This window comes from Halictus rubicundus, chromosome 9 (genome assembly GCF_050948215.1).
Source record: "Halictus rubicundus isolate RS-2024b chromosome 9, iyHalRubi1_principal, whole genome shotgun sequence".
In the NCBI taxonomy this organism is placed as follows: domain Eukaryota; kingdom Metazoa; phylum Arthropoda; class Insecta; order Hymenoptera; family Halictidae; genus Halictus; species Halictus rubicundus.
This window is the reverse complement of record NC_135157.1, coordinates 6,410,138-6,431,025: the sequence shown is the minus strand read 5'-3', so window position 1 is coordinate 6,431,025 and position 20,888 is coordinate 6,410,138. Positions and strand designations below refer to the sequence as shown.

General features: G+C 40.8%; 2 protein-coding genes across 2 annotated transcripts in view; one reads left to right on the top strand and one right to left on the bottom strand.

Annotated features, from left to right (window-relative positions):
• Positions 1 to 735: 735 nt before the first annotated feature.
• Positions 736 to 2,660, bottom strand: LOC143357453 (protein Peter pan-like). Its single transcript, XM_076793961.1, has 6 exons — positions 2,523 to 2,660; positions 2,082 to 2,362; positions 1,797 to 2,007; positions 1,386 to 1,712; positions 980 to 1,316; positions 736 to 905 (listed from the first exon to the last, which is right to left on the bottom strand). The coding sequence occupies exons 1-6, from the start codon at positions 2,538 to 2,540 to the stop codon at positions 817 to 819; spliced, it is 1,263 nt and encodes a 420-aa protein (XP_076650076.1). The 5' UTR covers positions 2,541 to 2,660; the 3' UTR covers positions 736 to 816.
• A 1,668-nt stretch (positions 2,661 to 4,328) lies between these two features.
• Positions 4,329 to 20,888, top strand: part of LOC143357262 (carboxyl-terminal PDZ ligand of neuronal nitric oxide synthase protein) — a 59,232-nt gene continuing 42,672 nt past the window's right edge. Inside the window, exons 1-2 of the mRNA XM_076793617.1 lie at positions 4,329 to 4,470; positions 16,612 to 16,759. Coding sequence (XP_076649732.1) covers positions 16,652 to 16,759 — 108 coding nt within the window. The 5' untranslated portion in view covers positions 4,329 to 4,470; positions 16,612 to 16,651. The remainder of the gene's footprint in view (positions 4,471 to 16,611; positions 16,760 to 20,888) is intronic.

The following is a 20,888-nucleotide window of genomic DNA, read 5'->3' as shown; positions in this document are numbered from 1 at the left end:
ATACTATTTTTGGATCCACTGCCGAACGTAGAAAGGACAGCGAAGGTCGAGGACCTCGGTCGTCGAGGAGTGTAATATAATGTAAGACCACACTAATTCAATAACAAAACTTCTATATTTTTAATTATTTCTTTATGGTCAAAATTTTTCGAAGAATACATTTTCTATTAGGAGAACATGATAGTAAAAGAGGTGGCACTAAATTTAGTAGTATAAATTAACGACAAGCCAGACCGTCAAAATTTTTCGAAAATTGAGCTTTGTATTAGGAGAATATGGTATTGAAAGAGGTGGTACAAAAATTCGAAAAAATTGCGAAATTCAGTAATATAACTCAATGATAAGTAGGACGTTCGGGAAAAATTGAGGATTCAATAATTATATACGCAAATACGTCTTTTCATTACATTGTCTTTATTTATTCATTGTTGATTCTTACATAAAATGATTCTGTTAAAATACAATATATAAGTGTGTACATGTAATGTGGATTGCACGTTGGTAACCGTGTTATCGCACATGGTAACGTCCGATAATTTAAGTTATTCTCTGTACAAGCACAGACGAGGTATAGGAGTCTGTACTAATCTTAAGTCTGTGTTTGTAAGTAACATTAAATCTGTGATTCAAAATAATAATTTTATTCGAGAATTTTTAACGTAATCGTACAGAATACTAGTTCATAAGTGATAAATAAAGGTGATAGTTGTTATAATCGTACTGTACAAAACTATCTTTATTAAAAAATATTTTACTCGAAATATTGCTATATAATGTACAAAATTATTTTATGTAACTGATGTTATATGTTATATTTCACGATTCGTCGGGTTTTGATTTTTTCGTCTTGTATTTAGGTGCGAATTTTTTCGGCCTCTTCTCGCCAACTTTTCTTTGAAAAAGATCTATGAAAGAAAGTTTACCAATTAGTACGTTTTATCGTCTCAATTAATTGAAGATTATAAAATTGGATAATTACCTTTGTCAGGTTCCTCTCCTACTTCATCGCGATAATATTGTGCATCATCGTCGTCTTCCACTGTGTTCTCCTCAACCGATTCCTTTGCGATCTTTTGCAATATCGTTTCGCTTTCCTTCTTCTTTTTCTGCATTCCCTTTAGCGATTTCTCTTTGTGTTCCTGCTTTTCCTCTTCTTTTCGTCTTTTGTTTTGTTCTTGAATCTTTTTCCTTTTCTCTTTCAACTTCTTTTTTTCTTCTCGTTTCTTTTTTATCAGCAATTTCTCTTCTTCCGATTTGTGAACATATTCGTGGAAAAGTACTTCGCCATCCAGAAGTCCGTCTTCGATTTTAATTAACTAAAACCAATTTTATAAAAAGTACTGCCTACCGATCGTTAGAATCGTCAACAAAAAGAGATCACCTACCTCCAATGTTAATCTGGGTCCTAATTCGGACAATCTAATTGCACTCGTGTTATTCGCACGATTACCACGCGAAGACAATGTTTGCGGCAGCGTGACTTGGCTTGCAGGATCGTCTTCAGCTTCGCTCTCGGAAACAGTTCCTTTCGTCAGAAACTCGGAAAAGTCACCGCATTTAGACAAGTTTGGTATCTTGGCTTGTACTATCTTCTTAACACCTTTCGATAAACCAACAGGTACTACTCTAATAGCATAATGTCTGAGATCAATTGTTTTTGAGGTTGGATTGTAATTTAAGCACAAACACCTGCGAATTGTACTTAAATTTACCTAAAACATTCCAAAAGAAACATTTCTTTATAATGCTAGATATCATTCACAATGTACGAAGTTTACATCAATGTTTAAACTTACTGTAGTTAAATTTATGGTAGGAAACATATTTTGAAACATAGAAGCGATAAGCTTCAGTTGCATACCTTCTCCACTAAAATTGTTTAATACTACCAGTGGAGAATTTTTAAAAAGTTCTTCGAACACTATCTGTTTTTTTAACATAGACACCACATCGCGAGCTAACGAGAAGCTGTGTACTTTAAAGGAAAGCGTTGGTCCTCTTGGCAATCTGCAACATATTCGTGTTTTAATCGTGCTACAGTGTTTCATACAAACAATAGAATATATTAATTGTTTTTATACCTGCATAGTTTAAAATACATTCCTTGATCTGTCTTCGTGAAAATGCACATGTGCGTAACGTGAAGCACGCTCGCGACAGATAAGAAATCTTTGATCGTGTTCCGTTTTCTCTCCTTCAAGGAAGCAGCTGTGAATGGCTCCATAATTTTACGGAAATCTCGGGTGAGCTCCACTATATGTTCTCCAGGTAAACCGCGATGTATGACAAACGAATGGGGTGCCTTTACCAAATCTAGATTTTCTTCCAGATTAATTTGTTTATTCTTTTTTACACAACGTCCCTGTATAACGTTAGTTCGTATTAATTACTTTTGTATACCACCGTTTTAAATTTAATCTGACAATGCAGCCGTATTCCGAACAAAAAGAGAGAATGTGATTTGTAATTTATGAAAATGTTTAAAAGATTGAAAGTCATTTAAACTCAAGGAAAATACAAACCTTTTTATGGCGCCCCATAGTGATTCTTTAAAAATCGAGGTTAGATTGTCTATCACATGTACACAACAGACTGCTGTAAAGTTGCAGCTAGTATGAATGCAGGTTAACCACATACCTTCATGATGTTTAAAATCACTATTATGTGTTTTCCTCAATTTGGTAACTTTCTTTTGTAATTACAGAGAGGAAATGAGAGTGCTCACGCCCGGGATTTTAGTGTCCCCGTTATAGTGTTGCCCCCTAGTCTAATTTTTAGCCTGGACCAGAATCTGCATCATCTTTTTAGCCTGGACCAGAACCTGCATCATCTTACCTGCATCATTAGCAGCGGATTCCAAATAATGCCAGAGTGGATGCTACTTCTATGTTAAAAGAGGGTCTTCTATGTAGACTCTGATCCAGCCTAAACGATGATGCAGGTTCTAATACAGGCTAAAAAGATGATGCAGGTTCTGGTCCAGGCTGAAAAGTTGATGCAGGTTCTGTTCCAGGCTAAAAAGATGTTGCAGGTTCTTTTCCAGGCTAAAAAGATGATGCAGAAAAGCGGAGACACTAAAACCCCGAGCGTGAGCACTCTCATTTCCTCTCTGGTAATTATTTTAATTGATCCAAGCAGAGAGCATATGAGAGTGCTCACGACCAGAGTTTTTCTGCCTCCACTTTTGTTAGTATTGAAATTTATACTACCACAACTGAAGGTAGAAAAACCCCGGCCGCGAATACTCTCATTGGCAGAGAGGTTCGACCCCCCGTGCCACGTCGTCCCACGACGTCCCATCAGTGCTCTCATATCCTCTCTGGTACAACCATTAGAACGCATGCGCACTGGCAAAAGTGCTGGAATTTTACCGTTGCGAGAGCCCTCTATGTCGGCAGCTAAAATCAATAGGAATATCTACTATTATCGACGAGTTTATCGACAGTGTTGGTTGTGTTTCCAGCAGATGTCGCTGCTAGAACATCGCATTCCCGCTCGGCGCTCGCTGGGATCACACATACCACTGAGATTTCAGTGTGATGCCGGTTCTGTGGACGGTGGGGGTGATTTGCACGGTCCCCGGAGGGCTGTATGTACCACGGTCGTGCATGGCGTGCACGGTGCTTCTCTGAAGCGCGCGCTCCTTCCTCGCGATCGCACGGCAGGGACAACGCAGAAAAGATACGATCGGTAAAACGATGCTCCGGTCGCGGGATAGCGTTCGCGGACCACTGGAACTGTAGAAACAAGAAGGATCTCTCCGTGGAACACCAAAGGAAAGGAAAGGAACATGGTGTGCTCGTGGTGCCGCGGTTGCTCACTGTTAAAAAACAATACGCGAAGTTAGTGTTGCACGGTTCGGAGAGACCAGTGGAATGAACACAAGGCACTTAGCATCCCTTCTTCATTGGTAGCCTCGCGCGTGCTTGGCATCAAGGGACTATATCGTCATTCCCTTTCTCCGGAGTTGTGTTAACGCGCGCGGCTAGAACTGGAAAAGACCGACGGAGCCGGTCGCACGTATGCTCGCGGAGATCAAGTGGTCGGGTGCTGTCGAATAATCTCGGGACGTAAAGGTGCCTCCTGTGGGACGTCTGGTGGGTTACGGTGACCGAGTCACTCTGTCATCTGTTTCCGAGAAGGGGAGAGAAAGAGAGAGAGAGAGAGAGAGAGAGAGAGTGGGAGAGTGAGATAGAAAGAGAAAGAGAGAGAGAGGTCGCCGAGCTACGTGTGTAGAGAGTGTATAGGATCGCGCTATGGCGCGTCAGTGTGGTTGGTCCTTCACCAACGGCGGAACCTGAATGTGTGCATATTTCTCCTGGCTGACTGGCCTGCCTTCCACCGTTAAGCTGCGTTCACAAAGGAAGCCGATTTTCGGGCAAGGACCGCGACTTAGTCGCTGTTGCCAGGAACACGAATCGAACCGGTTAATGAGGACCGTTCGGCTTCGATCGTCCAATCGGCTTGAAGGTGAGATCTTTTATCGACCAATGATCGCATTCGCGAGATGTCCTCCGGACCTCACCTTCGCTACCAAAATTTCGAAGGAAAATGCTGTACATAGAGCCACTCACAGTATTATTCGGACACTTTTAAAAAGATGACAACTTTCATAATATCGGACCAAACGGCGTGGGTTTTGTTTTCGAGACGTTAGAACAATTAGTTTACTGTATATGAAGTGAAACAAATTTTGAAAAATTTGAAATTGCTCAGAGTCGTGGAGAAAATTTTAAAGGTTGCTTTTTACAGTTTTATCTGGACCTGTATCCAAAAATTTAAAAACTATATTTGGTGAATATGTGTCAGTTAGGTATATTCTGAAAATTTCATTGAAATCGATTGATGAGGGAACGATAGACATCGAAAGATATAAGAATCGTTAGATTTATTACAGTTACAGGCCGAAAAACTGTGATTTTCACCATTCTTAACCGTTTGTAGCTTATTGTAACATCGACCGACATTTACAATAGTAACATCCTTCGATATTATTATGTTTTGCAGAACTTTTGCTTAACTCTTTCTTATCCAATGACTAATTGTCTTAACTTGCAGCATTTTTGTAGTAAACGGCTCATATAAACATATGAAATTTATAAAAAGCTTATAACAATTTTTAATTAAAATAATAGCTAAAAACCATTCATATATATTATGAAATTTTACGTAATGTTACTGCGTTAGTTCATAATATAAATTCGTTCGGTTGCAAATGGAGATAACTAGGGTAAGGGACTCAAATACTGTGGGGGTACCAATTACTGTGCCTATATAACATATATATTTATATATATATATATATTATGCTTTAAAAATGCATTTATATTATACTTACCCTACGATTAAATAAAAATTATTTACCGTCAACGATTCTACAATTAATCCAGCGGTACCCATCACGCCAGCAATAACAACGATAGTTAATGCGTTAATTGGGTAATCGTTCACGCGATGAAAACCACCCGATTCACCGTTTTTTTACGACAAATATAAAGTCGTAGCTTTAGAGAACATGTGACGATATAAAAACGTCACGTTCTATTTAAAAACAAAAAAAGTGCCTATGTCAACCTTGACACTCCAAATGTTACATATTTCAAAGAATTTCTAATACCTGGCGCAATATATCTTTCTCAACGAAGTACAATCGCGCGCGTGTCTCTGATTGTTTGCAGTAATATCGGTTTATTTATTTTGAGGGTAACACTTTTTTTTTCAAATTGGACCGTTTATTTCAAAATGAGCGGTATCACGCCATTTATTAGTCCTCGTGTAGTCGGCTGTAGATTTTTCATTTTTCAGACCCGTCACTAAAAACAAACCAAGATGAAAAATTTAACTGCAAAATGTGCTCACAATTGTGTATAACAGATATCAAAATAGAAAATTGTGTTCTCAGCGAAGAAAATATCCAATATTTCATACTAACAGACAAATTGTATATTTATATAATAACAAATCGGTTTTAGGCAATTTTCCAATTTTTTAAAACCAAAGATCAACGGTTCAGCATTTCTCAATAAATTGTTAAAAAACGACAGCATTTCATTCATAATTCAAGGGATTTTTAGAATTAATATGATGTTACGACTATATCCGAATTTATTATTTTTCAAGAAAATTATTGAACTTGTTTTACATACAGCTCAGTCATTAGAAAACCTATTAATAGGTAATTAAAAAGTAAAGTGTAAATGCTTGAATACGCGGAGGCTTAAAAGAAATATAATAATAATTTATAGAATTGCATTCGTAGTTCTGGTTCACTCTGGTTCACAAATGGCAAAGTATGTACTTACTCTAAAATGCTAATTATCATAATAGGCATCAGTATTTTTTTTTTATTGAACAGAATCTCGTCTATTATCGAGAAAAATCGGATGTCCAAGTTCATTTCGCACAGTCGGATCGTTTGGCACTGAATAATTTAGGGCGAGCTAAGGAAGTTGCCTATGGTTTCCCGTTGCCATAGGCAATGGAAGCCTCGACGACTTCACCTAGAAATATTTCCCGCTCGTTTTCCACGCAACGACTCACGTGTGCGTCGTGGCTCTCGTTTTCTTCCTGTCGGTTTTCTTTTCGACGGCCTGATGCTCGTTTTACCCTTGCACCGGTGCAGCGTGAATCATAAATACCCGATAGATTTCGCACTGGAATTAACGACTCGTGCGAAAGTAGCGAGACACATGCTCACAGCCCGTAAAACGCGTTCGATAGCACGTGGGGCGCTAAACGAGGTCCTTCACTTTGACTCAGTTTCCGATGGGTCTCCCCGTCGCGTCGCGTCGGACCGAGAGACCGGCCATATTTATAAACTGCTCGCCATCGACCGTAAAATATGTGTTTCAAAAATTTACCAACTCCGCGGCCGCAATGATTCCACAGGAATTATCACCTTTCTACTTAATAAATTCCTCTCACATCGTTCCCGAAATTAATAGCCGCCGTTCATTGTGCGTCCAGGGAAATTTTCGTCGTACATCCACACTCGATAATTAAAATACTCCTTGTTACGGATTCACCTAGCATATCCTCTTTGTATTGTAATCCCGAATGTGTGGGGCGCGATACAATCTAGACCGGTATTGTTTAATAACGCCGTAAAACTTTCAATCCCCGGTCTCGTATTACCATAATCTCACTACAACTGAATGTTTTATGGCTACTGCACGAGTCCCAATAAATTGGATACACAACGCGGTTTAATCAAACTGGTACTTTACCACCAAACCGAACAAAATCCTTAACGCTCGTGACTTCTAATTGCTTGCGGGTACACAGTGATTAATGTAGTTAGCCTTCCTGAACATAAATTGCAATAAAGATGAACTAACAAAATATTGTACATTCGTGCGAGTATAATGATGATTCTATCAAAACATTTAGACAACAGCGATTAACTTTTACCAACAAATTTTAACAAAATTTTAACTTTTAACAACAGTTAACTTTTCATGACTCGCATGTAGCACTTACAATCTCAAAATGTTATATGTAGTGGTTCAAGCACAAACAAAGCTGTCGACTACACTGGCAAATATTTATTTTGCATTAGTCATTTCATTGAATAAAAATTTCTTTATGTTCAAGTCGCATAAAGTTATGTGAACAGTTATGTAGAAAGAGTAGAGTGCGAGTAACTGGATGTTGATAACAACACTACTGGAATAATTACCCATATTGCAGTTGAATCCCCATTTGTGTAAAGTCATTTGAAAAACAAATGAAACTTCATGTCCGTGGAGGTTTCGTCACGCGGGTAATATATTTTTCGTTGTTAATGCGGTCGCAGGAAGTCGACGCATTGAAATACGGTGTTATGCGAGCGCCGTTCGCCATTTTGGAAATCTAATTCGAACCGTACTGAATCGGATTGTCCGCGTCTGGAAAAAAGAACTCGGTATTATACGGGAGATCGCGTTTAAAGCACGTTCTTTCACCGGGGTTCTATTCACGATGGACGTCGCATTGCAAACGGATCAGACGGACGTCGGGAATATAAGTATGCGGCTCGCGTTCATCGGTTCCTATGGTTGTTGCCGCGATAGCTGGTCGCGGTTGTCGCTGCAGCTAGAGGCCACGGTCCCTCTTTGTTCGGTCCACGTGCGCCCGTGTGAACGCCGCTTGATTCAGGTGTGCCTGCACAAAGATGCATCCTCCGGCGGTACTTGAACCCTGCGTGTACCCGACGCAGCCGCGCGAGACTGTCTCCTTAACAATTAGCTTTTACAAAGATCCTCAACCCTCCATCATCACGCCCTGCAACTTTCAACTCTCGTTACTCGCTTTGTCTCTCGATCCTAATTCCTTCTACCGACACGATTCGCTCTAACATCTTCTTGCCAAACTGCGGATTTTTATAACGCAAAAGCAGTCGTAACTCGAAACGGTTGACTACTGGACATCCTTAACACTAGATTTACGTCAAAATGACGGATTCTACTATTTTTAATTATACGAATATTAAGATTGTAAAGATGCATCAGTGAGGAATTATTTAACAAATTGATTTCTTTGGATATATATTATTGAAGAGATGGCCACAAATTTTGATAGATACAATCATCTTATTTTTGTAAAGTAATGTAAAATAGTCATTTTTAGTGCTCCGTAAATCTAGTGTTAACGCTAGAATTACCGAACCAGTCAAACTGACTGATTTCTAATCATTTCTTTCACAATTACTGAAATTATAAAAATGTTTTCATTAAAGATTTTTGAATGAGCTTCTTTATTGAAGCACATGTTAGAATAAAAATAGTGTGAGGTTTGACCAGATGTGATCTTGTCACTATTACAAAGCAATATAGATCAGTTGTATTTATTACTCGGTAGTTCTAGTGTCAATTAAAAAAGAAAACAATTTAGTAGTATTTGGAAAGTAAAATATCAAAGAATATGAAAAAGGTCAATTCGTATAGAATGTTCGCAATTTCTAATCCTCGAGACTTCAGAATTCTTCGCAAAATACCATTTTTTCGTCATCGTTGAAAGGAAGGGCGAGTAATAAATATCACTGATTGCGTTCGAGATTAAATTTTCCAAGGCACATTTTCCAATGGCCACGTGCATTTTATGGTGGCAGTAAATTACGTTCTCGGAGATCGATTCCCTGAATAGCGGATGGGAATAAGACGTATGGCTGAATAGATACGTTAACGCGAACAGTATCGATAAGCCTCGAACAATGCTTTTTTAGGAATCGGCTTAGTCACGTTTTCTTCCACGAAATATGACTTTCTATTCGCGGATACTGCCAGAAACTGTTACGAACCTTTTTCCTCGCATCGACAAGCCTGCGGCGATCTCGTACCGTTAAAACGGATGTAATAAAACTTCTTCCTATTCCGACAACGCTTACGTTCGCGTTCCGATCCTGCAATTGACGAACCAGTGTCATTTACCCCTTCCTCTTATTTTTATTCTTCGTCGAACCGCCAGAGAACGGGATTTACGAACGCGTCGTCGTGTCTGTTCGACTTGAATTCGAGCCGTCGAGTTCGAAGAAAAACAACGAATCTGTTACGAGCTGATGATTCGCGTTAAAAGTGTCTTGTTTGAGGATTAAACAAACTTTCGAGATAACCGGAACGTATTTCTGAAATTTTTAACTCTATATTCCACTTTCGTGAAAGTAGCCGGCCTTCGTGCAAAATTTTCTGCGGCAATTTCAAGAAATACAATTTTCTCTTAATCGCTTCGATAAATTGAAAATAATATATTGCATAAAATCCGTAGTCCACTCGTTATACGCACGAGCATTACAAATTTAATGAAAATTAACTTGTTCGAAAGGTTATTTGATAAGCGTCCTTTTCTTTGAGCTAGATGTTAATTCTCCAGAACGGAGCGTACAGTGATGCAAACGATGTGTAATTCGCACCGCCTTTTCACAGATGCAAATCTGATTCGTTGCAGCGAAACGCAATTGGAGCGCCAACACAATTTTCTGATCGTGCTGGACAGAACGCGAAAAAATTCGCGCGGTATAGAGCAACGAAGGAGCACACGCTGTTCCGCGTGACCTAACCGACAGAGGATCAAGAGATTAACTCTTCGATTCGTTGTCGTTTCTACACCGTTCGCTACCAACGCGTCGTATTAATGCAATAAAACGGCGTCATCGCTTAGCTCCTTCACGGGCCGCGAATCCAGTCCGGCGGCAGTAATAAACGTAAATCCCGATCCCGTGTCCACCAAACGACCACGAAAAAGATAGGCGGATAAGGTGGCAGCTGCGCGGGGAACATAATCGCCTTGATGTTTTTAAGGTGGGCCCAGGACTTATTACAATATGGTGAACACTGAACCTGTTCGAAGATAACAGAACTTCCTTGGTCGGAGCCGTAGCCTGATTCAAGTATTTTGCATGGTCAAGGTCAACGCCCCTACTTGAACTGTCCAGTTTCGAGACACCAGACTCCGGACACGATCTAGAGAGAAATCTGGCAAGATTAAGGGCTGTGTTACTCCTGTGTCTCTAGGTCATCGCTCCCTTTCAGATTTGTCACAGTGCACAACGGATTTTGTGCATTTATTTAAATTCCTAGTTAGCTGCAGCATCTTGGAAGTGGTATAGAAAATGTGTATTCTACATAATGATTCTCAGTTTACACGTTTAATCTTGTGTTTGTTTGAGAATTAATTGGTACACGGACGGTACTGATTTGTCTCTTCGTAACAAACGTTTCGACCACCGGATTTTCATCACAGCGGTTCAGTATGAAACTCTATACGGTTGCATATCCGGTTACGGATCCATAAATACGCGAACAAAGTGTCCGTTTTCACGATCTCCACTCAAATGAGATTCAGTGTTCGAAAAATGCGGTATCCCTCGGAAATTTGTTTCTTCGAATTTTGTATCCCGCTATTGATTCGAGCACAGTATCTTCTAGCAACGAGGACGTTGCAACAAGTGTGAATTCACCTTTAACCGGCCCACGAATTCGTTTACGATCGGACGCAGTGATCCGAACATGGTGAATAGTAGCTGGAAGATCAAATCCGAGCGTAGACTGTCTCGACCACCGGGGTGTATGGTTGCCTCTATACCCTTTTTTTTTTCCCCCACGTTTTCTACCCTCGACCCTGCATCATCTTTCCTCTTTTCCGTCGCGTCATCGAGCCTTCCGGTTTCTATTCACGTGCCACGTGTACCTGACAAAAGGTGCGTCGGGTGCCATGATCGATGCCGAAAGATCGTGGTCGAAAATTCCATTTTGTGGAACGAGATCAAACGAGCTCACGAGAAGATTGAATCTTCAAGGTTACTGGCCTCAACCTTCGTCCGAACGTGCTCGCGTTTTACCGTATACGTGTACCTTTTTGCGCAATTTATCGATCGCCCTCTTTATTTAGTACCTTTCTGCATGCCCGCAACGAGAATTCTATTTTCGAAAAAAAAAATATACGACCGTGAAGTATTTACGAAGCCCATTATCTATCAATTTTTCGATACGAGCGATTTCCGCTTTAAATAGACCGTCGACCTTGACACGCGACGTACATGTATCTATTGAGACGTTGTATCAATTTTCAATAACCCTTCGGATCCAACTATAAGCGTTGTAGAAACGACCAGCATAGGGACATGATGTTTTCTTATTGTAATTATCGGATTATGAAATTTTGTGGATTTGTACGTAGCTTGATGTTCAGAAAGCTATGGCACATAACATGGCGGCGCCCTTATTTGACAAAAACGCTTAAAATCGCTCAACTTTACACACGTATAACTTTTGTATCAGTGAATCCCTCGCATTAAAACTTCGAGTTTGGGCATTTTCTCGCCAGGGTCTACAGGATTATATTTAAAAAAGTTAAAACCTTCTGGGTTGCCAAGGTGAAGTTCAACCATTTTGTCTATTTACAATATTCACGATAAAAATGAATAGATGAAACTTAAAATAACCAGAATGTTAAAATAAAGTAGACTTGAATAAGCATTCTAGAATTTTTCAGATTTTTTGAAAGCCGAAAACGGTGAAAAAAATACCCCTGGACATCAACTACCTCCGTGCCTACGGTAGATGTGAAAAATAAGTGTGCCCTTGAAATTATGAATGAGAGAAATCAATTTTTATGTAGTAAATCTTCCAAGTTACACGAAATATTTATTTCGCTAAAAGTCGAGCAGTCTAATTATGATTCATAGCAAACGCATAAAGGATGAAAACGGAGTTCCAGCCTGTCGGACGAAGGCTACGACCTGTTCCTTGATAGATAATATTTCGGAAACGTGTCGCCCGTTGTTAGAATTCCCGATGCGTCTCTCGAGAACATATTACTTTTGTTTCGTTTTATTTTCACCGTCACAATTTCATGGCACGTGCCCGGCCAACGTAATTGGCCGATGCCGTTGACGGGAATAAAGTGTAATTTCGTTTCTCGCCCGGTATAATGAAATTACTGTCGCGATAAGATCTACGTGAGGGCTGAAACGACCGATACGGTAAGACTTCTCTGCCCTCGGCCACCCCATGTGTCTGTCAACCCCCTGTTGTCAGTCTTTTGTTTCCTGACACGACCCTTTTTCCACGCCCGAGGACGCCTCTGTCCTTCAGGGCTCACACTCTACAACGTTGTGGCTTCTTAGTATCTTTGATGTTCCCTGGAACCGCTTTTGCTGTGCTTTTCACCCTCCTTTTGACGTCATTCTCGCGTTCGCGCCATACACGTTGAACTTGCCACGATTACACTGCTTCGAATGATTGTTGAATCAGGTATTACTGTATTCACAGGTATTCGTTTATTTAATTTTTCTTGTCGCTTTGCATCCCGAAGACAGTTTTATGTATCCTACTTTACGTATCCGAATTGATTAAAATGCCACTGGTCATAGGAAATGCTCAGATTCAAATTTATTCTCTTTAAAACCGGGAATGACGGATTGATTCGCCATTGGAGTGCGTTATCATGTCTCAGAAATTTTTAATTTTTTCCTCACTTCAACGAGCAACTCTTAACTGTGCCATAGTGTTCATATTGGTATTTATTACATTGCATTTACGTCGATTATGATGAAATGTGAGTTATCTCAATTTTTCTTGGTATGAGTTCGCAATTGCGAAGTCACCGAGTTCAAATATATTTAGGCTTCAATTTAAAGTACCAGTTTACGCATTTTTGTGGCTCAGGAATCTAGTAAACATTAATACACGCACAAAAAATGTGTTGCTTAACAGTTTCAGTTCAAAACGTTCGAAAAGTTTAAAGCTCTAGAGTGAAGCCAGCAGAAACAATCACTGTTGCTCGCGTTACCGATCGATGAACGTTCGGTTTCAATTCCAGATGTGTCGAAAGATTTGCAAAATGTCACAGGAAGCGAAATCGTTAGCGTAATTGTATTTATAGCCTCATTAGAGGCCGAACAGTTCTTAATGAGGATAGCCCGAGCAGCTGTTGCTCCATCGCTCGGTGATTCTCGCAGAGTGGAGAAGTTAAGTAGATAAGCCAAGAGTTTGTTAAAGTAGGTCCGACAAAAGAAGATTCTGCTCTTCGATTTTAGCTTGTCTTTCCTTTTCGTGATTGCTCGACGGTGCGCAAAGAAATCTGGTCGTCGCCCGTTGGGACAGTCCCCCATTAACTTTCCCGTAATCGCACTCGTTCTAAAAAATATGTAAAAATAGGGAACCCAAGGTCAGACCCATTCGTGTCGCATGCAGCAATTCCGAAAAAATTACGGGGCGCAAAATGGGTGCAATCCTCGACGAATAAAATTTTCTGCTCACTTCACAACCTGTGTTCGCTGTTCGGTCGCGAATCCCTTCGCAATTAACCTCCAAGGTTAACCTCTACTGGATGAAAAACCTGATAAAAAAAAAGCCACTAAAGCTTTCAAGCCCCTTCGTGACTCCTAGTCCGGTCTGCGCGAAAGCTTTAAAAAGTTCGAGGATCGCTTTATCTCCCTCCGACAGGCAATCGAGCGTAAAAAAATCGATCGAGATAGTTGTGTAAGATGGTGTAGAGGGGCAAAGACAGTTGGGAGTCTCGATAGATTCGGTCGACAGTGAAATATTCCCGGGAATCCGGGCATAACGAAGGCGATCAGGGTTATTGTAACGCGATCGTTCTCATTCGATGGATCGCGCGAGGAACCCGGACCGAGCCACCTGGCGGCGGCTGATTTCCCATGAATGAGACCCCCGTCCAATCAGAGCAGGGGAGACCGGCCGTTGCATCGAACGGCCGCAGGAAATCGGCACTTATTCTCGGCCTCGATGCTATCTTCGGCCTGCAGCGAGCCTTTTTGTTCAGCACCTTCGGGGCTCGGGGATCAGAAACGTCAAGCCATGCGTCAGCTATACCGGCCGTATAGGTCGCCGTTGACCTTGGACGCGCGGTACCACTTGCAAGCACGTGCTTTCGCGCACAGTATCCCCCAGCCTTCGGCAGGTTCTCGGACGGCCTTAAACAAGGATCGGTACCTATTTCCAGCGAGCAAATAGCGCGATAACCTGTAGAAGATACGCAGGAGACGCGGGGCTCGCGGTGGGGAGCCAGTTTCGCGGCGGATTTAGCCGACTCTCGATGATACTGAACAGTGTCACTGCTGAAAGACCGTCTTCCCAACTAACGACGGTTTAACCCTCGGTAGCACAGGGGGGAACATCGGTCTGGTTTCTTTTTTTAAACTTTGCCGACTCGTGGGCGACTTCGGTGTAAACATCGCGACATTTCTCTCGCGGCTGCTTCTCCGTTTTCGCGTACCAACAATTTCACTTCGCCTGGTTCACCAGGTACATTACTAGGGGTGTATGAATTCTTAGCGTCACGATTTTTGTTGGTTTGCCTGGAATGCTATTTCTACTTGAGATCGCAGCAGAGTCAATTTTGTGTACTCCTATTCTGAGATTCTCTCTGTGACAGCGATGTACAGAGATTACTCTATACAGGGTCATCCGTTTTTAAACGGCCAAACTTCAACCAGCTATAGAGGACCCCAAATGGAACAACTTTCACCCCTAACACTTTTTTTGATTCGAAGTGATTTCATTCAGTCTCCACGGCGTGCCCCATGTCAAAAAACCCAAGATCCAAAGGTCATACAAAAAAGTTGACTTAATAAAAAAGATGCCTCTATTTATTTTAAACCAAACAAAGGAAAAATCATCAAGATACATAATTGCAGTCCTAATATATTTAATCTTAAGTGAACGCAAAAAATGACGGGTTTTTGCAATTATCTAAAAATCAAGACCGAATCAAAAAAAGTGTTAGGGGTGAAAGTTGTTTCATTTGGGGTCCTCTATAGCTGGTTGACGTTTGGCCGTTTAAAAACGGATGACCCTGTATATGTCCCAAATGCCTAGCCGATAAAAGTCGCAGAACCATCCCCACTGTCGCGGGGTATACCCCGTGAGGGGCCAAGAGTGACCTCGGTCACCGAGGAGTCGCGTGAATCAAAGAATAACATCTCCTGGCCGATGTATGTCCGTGGCTAGACCCGTGTTTTGACATACATCGAGTAAACACTGTAAAGCTTCAGACCGTTTAATAAATAACGTCCTTTCATATTTTTGGAAGGCACGATAAAAACACATACGACACAACCACTGGTGCTCTATGTATATTTTCCTTCATTTTCTACAATCCATAGAACTATACAATGTAAAATGCGATTGTTTCCATGTTCAAGCTGTTACCCCTTAATTTTCATTCTCGAATTGAAAGAACGAAGTTGCACGCTTCGGCCGTTTCTATTTCACTTTGCAAGCATCACAGAGCACTCTACAGAAGATACATCCGAATTTAAGAAAGCGTGTAATTTTTCGGTCTCTGAAAGATTGAAATTGCTGTGCGCCACGGTGAAAGCAAACTCGAGCGATTCTTTCGATTTGTAGAATGGATAAAATTGATTGCGAATAACGTGGTTTTATTCCTGTTGGAATTTCTACTGGGGGAAAAGACTTTTCAATTTTCGGCTGTACTGCAGTCATTAAAATTCATAGAAACCCGACGGCTACAGCGTTGTAACAGGAGTTAGCAAATGTTCGTTGTTACGCAGAAAAATGATAAATGCAAGCGTAGAGTAATGAAACAGGTCTTCAGAGTGGAGGAGTACAAGAGATTGGAACAGATCTTTAGAGGGTGAGGGGTAGGTAACAATCACGAGCAAACAGGATCCATAGTAGTTGCATTAAGAGGTACGGCGGATTCGAAGCGTAAATGAGCTCCGATTTTTACGGGGCGCTTTATCACGATGCGCAGGGCAAGAAGAGTTAGAGTTTCAATCATGAGATAGTTTCTTATCTAATTAAAATCGCTCGGCGTGATCGAAGCGCCGAGGGAACAAAGGATCGTTAAAGAGGTGGCGATATAGACGGAAATAGGGGAAACCGATAGTCGCGCGTCTACCGGCACAAGTAACGACCTCTGAAAATTAGCTCTTTTTACAACAGCACGGTCGAAATATCTACGGGACGCGGGTACAATGAAGAACACCTAGCGAGAGCGACGGGGTTCCCTAGGCTTAATTTTAGACTCTAAGTTGAGCGAGGCGGGCGGGAAACGACTCTGTATAGGTGTTCCGTTTGTTTTTGTTGAAAGTTTTACGAGTATGGAAACGATCGTTCTCGGGCGCTAATACCCCATCTAATGTTTCAGCGAGACTGGACGAGCACAATCGGATGAAGCTGGGCCAAGCATGCCCTCTAAGAAGCAATACAATCTCGTACACAATGACGAGTACGACAATTGCATACCGCTGCACAGCGAGGAGGCGTTCCACCGTGGGATTGTCTTCCACGCCAAGGTAATCCACCCTAAACGCTTCATGGTTCTGTAGAAGGTAATCAGTGACGATGTTGCGTGGGGGTTGATGGGAACCAGATTCTCTATTTCCAGTCACAGAGTAGATCATCGTCTTTGTTGATAGCGGGACGTTCCACAGTGAACTGGAAATCCGGTTCTCGTGGCCAAAATTAAAGTTTTGATATATTATAGTCTGAATAAATTTTTGTACACATCATTTGATAACCCTTAACATGTGTGCAGGGACATCAAAAGACAAAATTCGCAAATTCAAAGTGAAACCAGTTATTCTAGGAACTCATTATAGAGCATGAAATAACAGGTTTGAATTAATATTTTATGTATATTAATAGGCGTATTTTCATTATTTGATTAGTACCTAAGCATTGTCTAATCCATGTACAAATGCTGCAATGTTTGTACCAATTTAAACTTTGAGAAGGGTTTTAAAAAAATGATTAGAGGTGTTAGACATGAGACTTGTTTGATATGATAGCTTCGACAATTCTGAAGAGCAACACACAAATTTCAAGTGCAACTACCTGCAACTTTCAAAGTTGTACGAATTTTAAGAAACAAATGCCTGAAGTAGTTGTACTTTTACAATTCTCAGTTATTGTTTCTTTTGGAATATTTTTTATTTTGTTCATGTTGGTTAGATTAATGGCATTTTGAAAAGTCACTTTTCCGATTACCTAGCACTGTTAGCACGATTTTTCCAGATATTTCCGGGGATCTGGCAGAGAAATGTTTCCAACAAAAGTTGATCAGTATTCACTTTTCTAACAATAAAAAAATTTCAAAATTCGTTGTGCAAAAATGGAAATCAACCTGATTTTTTAAACGTTATTATATATTTCTCACTTCATAATATTCTAGACGAGACGAAGAACGATGACCTACTGTATACTATAACTTTAAACCTTGAGATAACGGTAAAATAATTTTGGCCACGAAAAACGGGTTTTCAGCCCGCTGTGCGTTCGTTGGACAAATGAAATTATTTTGGAGCGTATGGCGCAGTTAGGACCATAAAACCCAATGGTAAACCATTGGCAAGGATGGCAAACAAATTGTTCAATTTTAACTGTTTAACACATGGCTCTTTGCATTATACACTGACGCAGAAAAGCTTCCCGATATACCAAAACACAACGCGATTAGGATCATATTTGCTCGTCTAATTCGCGATATAGTAGAACCTTGATTATCCGAACTGATCAGATGGATATGGACATTTAGATAATAGAATAGCATAGTCACCTATAACTAGAATGCGAATCTTCCTGTAAAATCGGAATTTTGTGCATCGATTGCCAGAAACAGGAGCTAAGTAAAAAGTTCTTCGTTTTCTAAATAATTTTAGCGAGCTGAAAATAATACATTGGTGTTTCTAAATTCTCCTAATCGTCTTACTATTTCAAATTGTACCTAACCATTATTGTCATAGATGCATGAAATCCGCAGTCTACCTGTAACACAGTTACTCAGCTGCAGTGTTCGATCAGATCTTCATTGATTTGTAGAACAGATCGTGTTGTATATGGATCGCTTGTTTCAATTAAGGCATGGCTGAGGTCACCCTAAATGCGAGACATCCGATATGAATAGACATTATTGTTTGATCAACGCGAAGATTGAGATCGCCGCGACAGGACCGCATGACCTTTTCAGGAATGTAGGAACGATATTTCATCGGAAATAAGTCACCTAAATGTCTCTGCCGTCGCCGAAGCCTGCGGTTTCGATGGAAATGAGTTTTATAGCAGTACATATTGAGCTGCCTCCCAAAGGATTTAAACTATTATAAGTTCTTTATCGAGACGTCTTAGAAATTAAAACTCAGATTTTAAAGGTAGCTGCATAGTGATCGACGCGACAAAAATATCAACTTCTTCTGGAAAACATTTAAACAAAGTAAAATTTTGGAGCAAAAGTGTTTTCGCATGAGAAATTTGTTTTCCAGGATATATTCTAAAATAATTTCTATATTATCGTACCTAAGGAAGGTCCTTGGATGATCAATTCTCGATGGGACACGCAGTTAGGTTTGGGGGGGAGTTTGTAGAGGACAGGCTGAGTTTCAGAGGCCCGTACAGGGTGACCCATCTAAAATTAGGATCAAATACACCCCTGTTGCTCCCGACAACACCACAAAATTTGTAACAAAATAAATATTCGATGCAAAGGGACTGACAGAACGTTAACACATTGTCGTTCCTTCAGAATTTTAAAATTTTCTTCAATGTACAAATATGTATTTGTTAATAATCCATTCATGTATGTATCTTAACCTTTGTTTCAACCTTTGGGTATTAATCTTTCTGCAACATTAACCTATCAGACCGGTGGTCACCAGTATTTTAGTCGAATCAATGTCATATCGATGTGGTACAGGTCACATAAAGGTCAACTGAAGGTTAACGTATCACGTGTCGATAAATTCATCTTGTCGTCAGGACTACTACAGTAATGAAAGTATATTACCCCATTACAACAACATGTGTGGCCTTGAAATCAAAATATAAATACAAATGCATATCTTCATTATCGCAATGTTAATCCCCCCCTCTCTCCTTCAAATATTTTACGAACTTTTCCGTACCATTAACACTTTAATCGCCATAATTATGATGCCTCTTTCATCACGTCTACACTTGAACGACGACAGATGACTAGACTAGATGACTAGATCCGTCTTGAAGGTTAAACTTTCCCTTAGGAAACCAGAAATTTTTAACTCTTTCTTATGTAATCCTCTAGATTTTGGCGAGAAAATGCCGAAAATCCACGTTTCAATCCTAGGAGATACCAAATTCGAAAGTCATGCGTATGCAAAGACTTCATAAAATTTGAAATTGGTCATTTCATACACACAACGACCTACCATCTAATGTTCGCAATTGCTGAGAACACGTTAAGAGCAACGTTTTAGGTTGCAACCTTGGCTGACTCGCACCCTCATCACTTCCTCATGTCCTCTTCTGCTGACACATTGGTCGCTGTCAACCGTTTTGTCCACAATACCGAATGAGACTCCAGGATTGCTCACAGGCTACAGTCACGGGTCTCCGCCGAAGAAGGCAGTCGACGATTCCAATTACGCTTGTCCGTTAAGAAAACAAAGACCCGGTCACGCGCGAATAGTCTTTCGCGGCTCTTCCGGGAAAACTCATTTCGAAGGCTGAGACACCGGGTTCGCCGTGTCGATGGAGCGCGATTTCTGGAAGATCTGTTCCGAGTAGCGTCGACGATGGTGTTACGAGCCTCGAACAGTTGTTTCGTAAGTAGCCGTCCAAAACAGGTCCGGAGAACGCTGGAGAACAGAATGAAAACCATAATACATATCCGTCCGGCGGATCTCTGGTTTCACATTCGGAGATCGTAGTGTACAAAACAATGGGAATATCTGAACGTTTGGTTATTCATCGAACGTTCGGCAGACTTCGCGGGGATTCATCAAGGTTGAGATTCTTAATTATTCTGACGAATCTCCTTGATAGACTGCGCAACAGTTGTTGCACGCAAGGTGTGCAAATTCTATTTCGGAGCTGAAATCTAATATATTGGAATATACGTGTATTTACTTTCCGCTGGTCTGCGCGGCTCTTCAAGGTATTTTCGTTCTGTTACTTCGCCTTTGGTCTCGTTTATAGGGTCCACTTTCGCGAAACATTTCGCTACAATTTACTGCACAATTCGAGCTCGCCGAATGGCCGCATAAAATCGCCAGCGTTTCTGGGAATCGGAAATGTATCACTGCATCGCGGAAGCAAGCGATTCGTTTGTTGAAAGGATTTCGTGTATTGATAGTGGCCGGTTCAGGGAATGGACGGTTTTGTCTCGTTATTAATGGCGATTTCGGTGGTGCAACACAAGCGAATCGGGGAAACGTTCAGTACACAGAGTACCTAGTAGGATAGCATGGCTAACCGACTAACTCCATGGCTAACCACATGCCACTTTTCATTTCTTTGTTTGCCGAACAATGTCCTCCGCCTAACACTATTCTGTAAAATTTCAGATCTGCACCCCTTAGAATTAGCTTAAGGGTGACAAAGAAAAGCGAACAAACTAAAGCAACAAACTAGCTCCATTTTTCTCAGAATTTTCAATCAGTTACTAAGGGT

Coding starts and splice junctions, on each gene's coding strand:
- LOC143357453 (XM_076793961.1), bottom strand. Junction 2,008..2,081: donor ATGTATTTTAAACTATGCAG/GTATAAAAACAA, acceptor AATATGTTGCAG/ATTGCCAAGAGGACCAACGC. Junction 906..979: donor AGGAGAGGAACCTGACAAAG/GTAATTATCCAA, acceptor TTTCTTTCATAG/ATCTTTTTCAAAGAAAAGTT.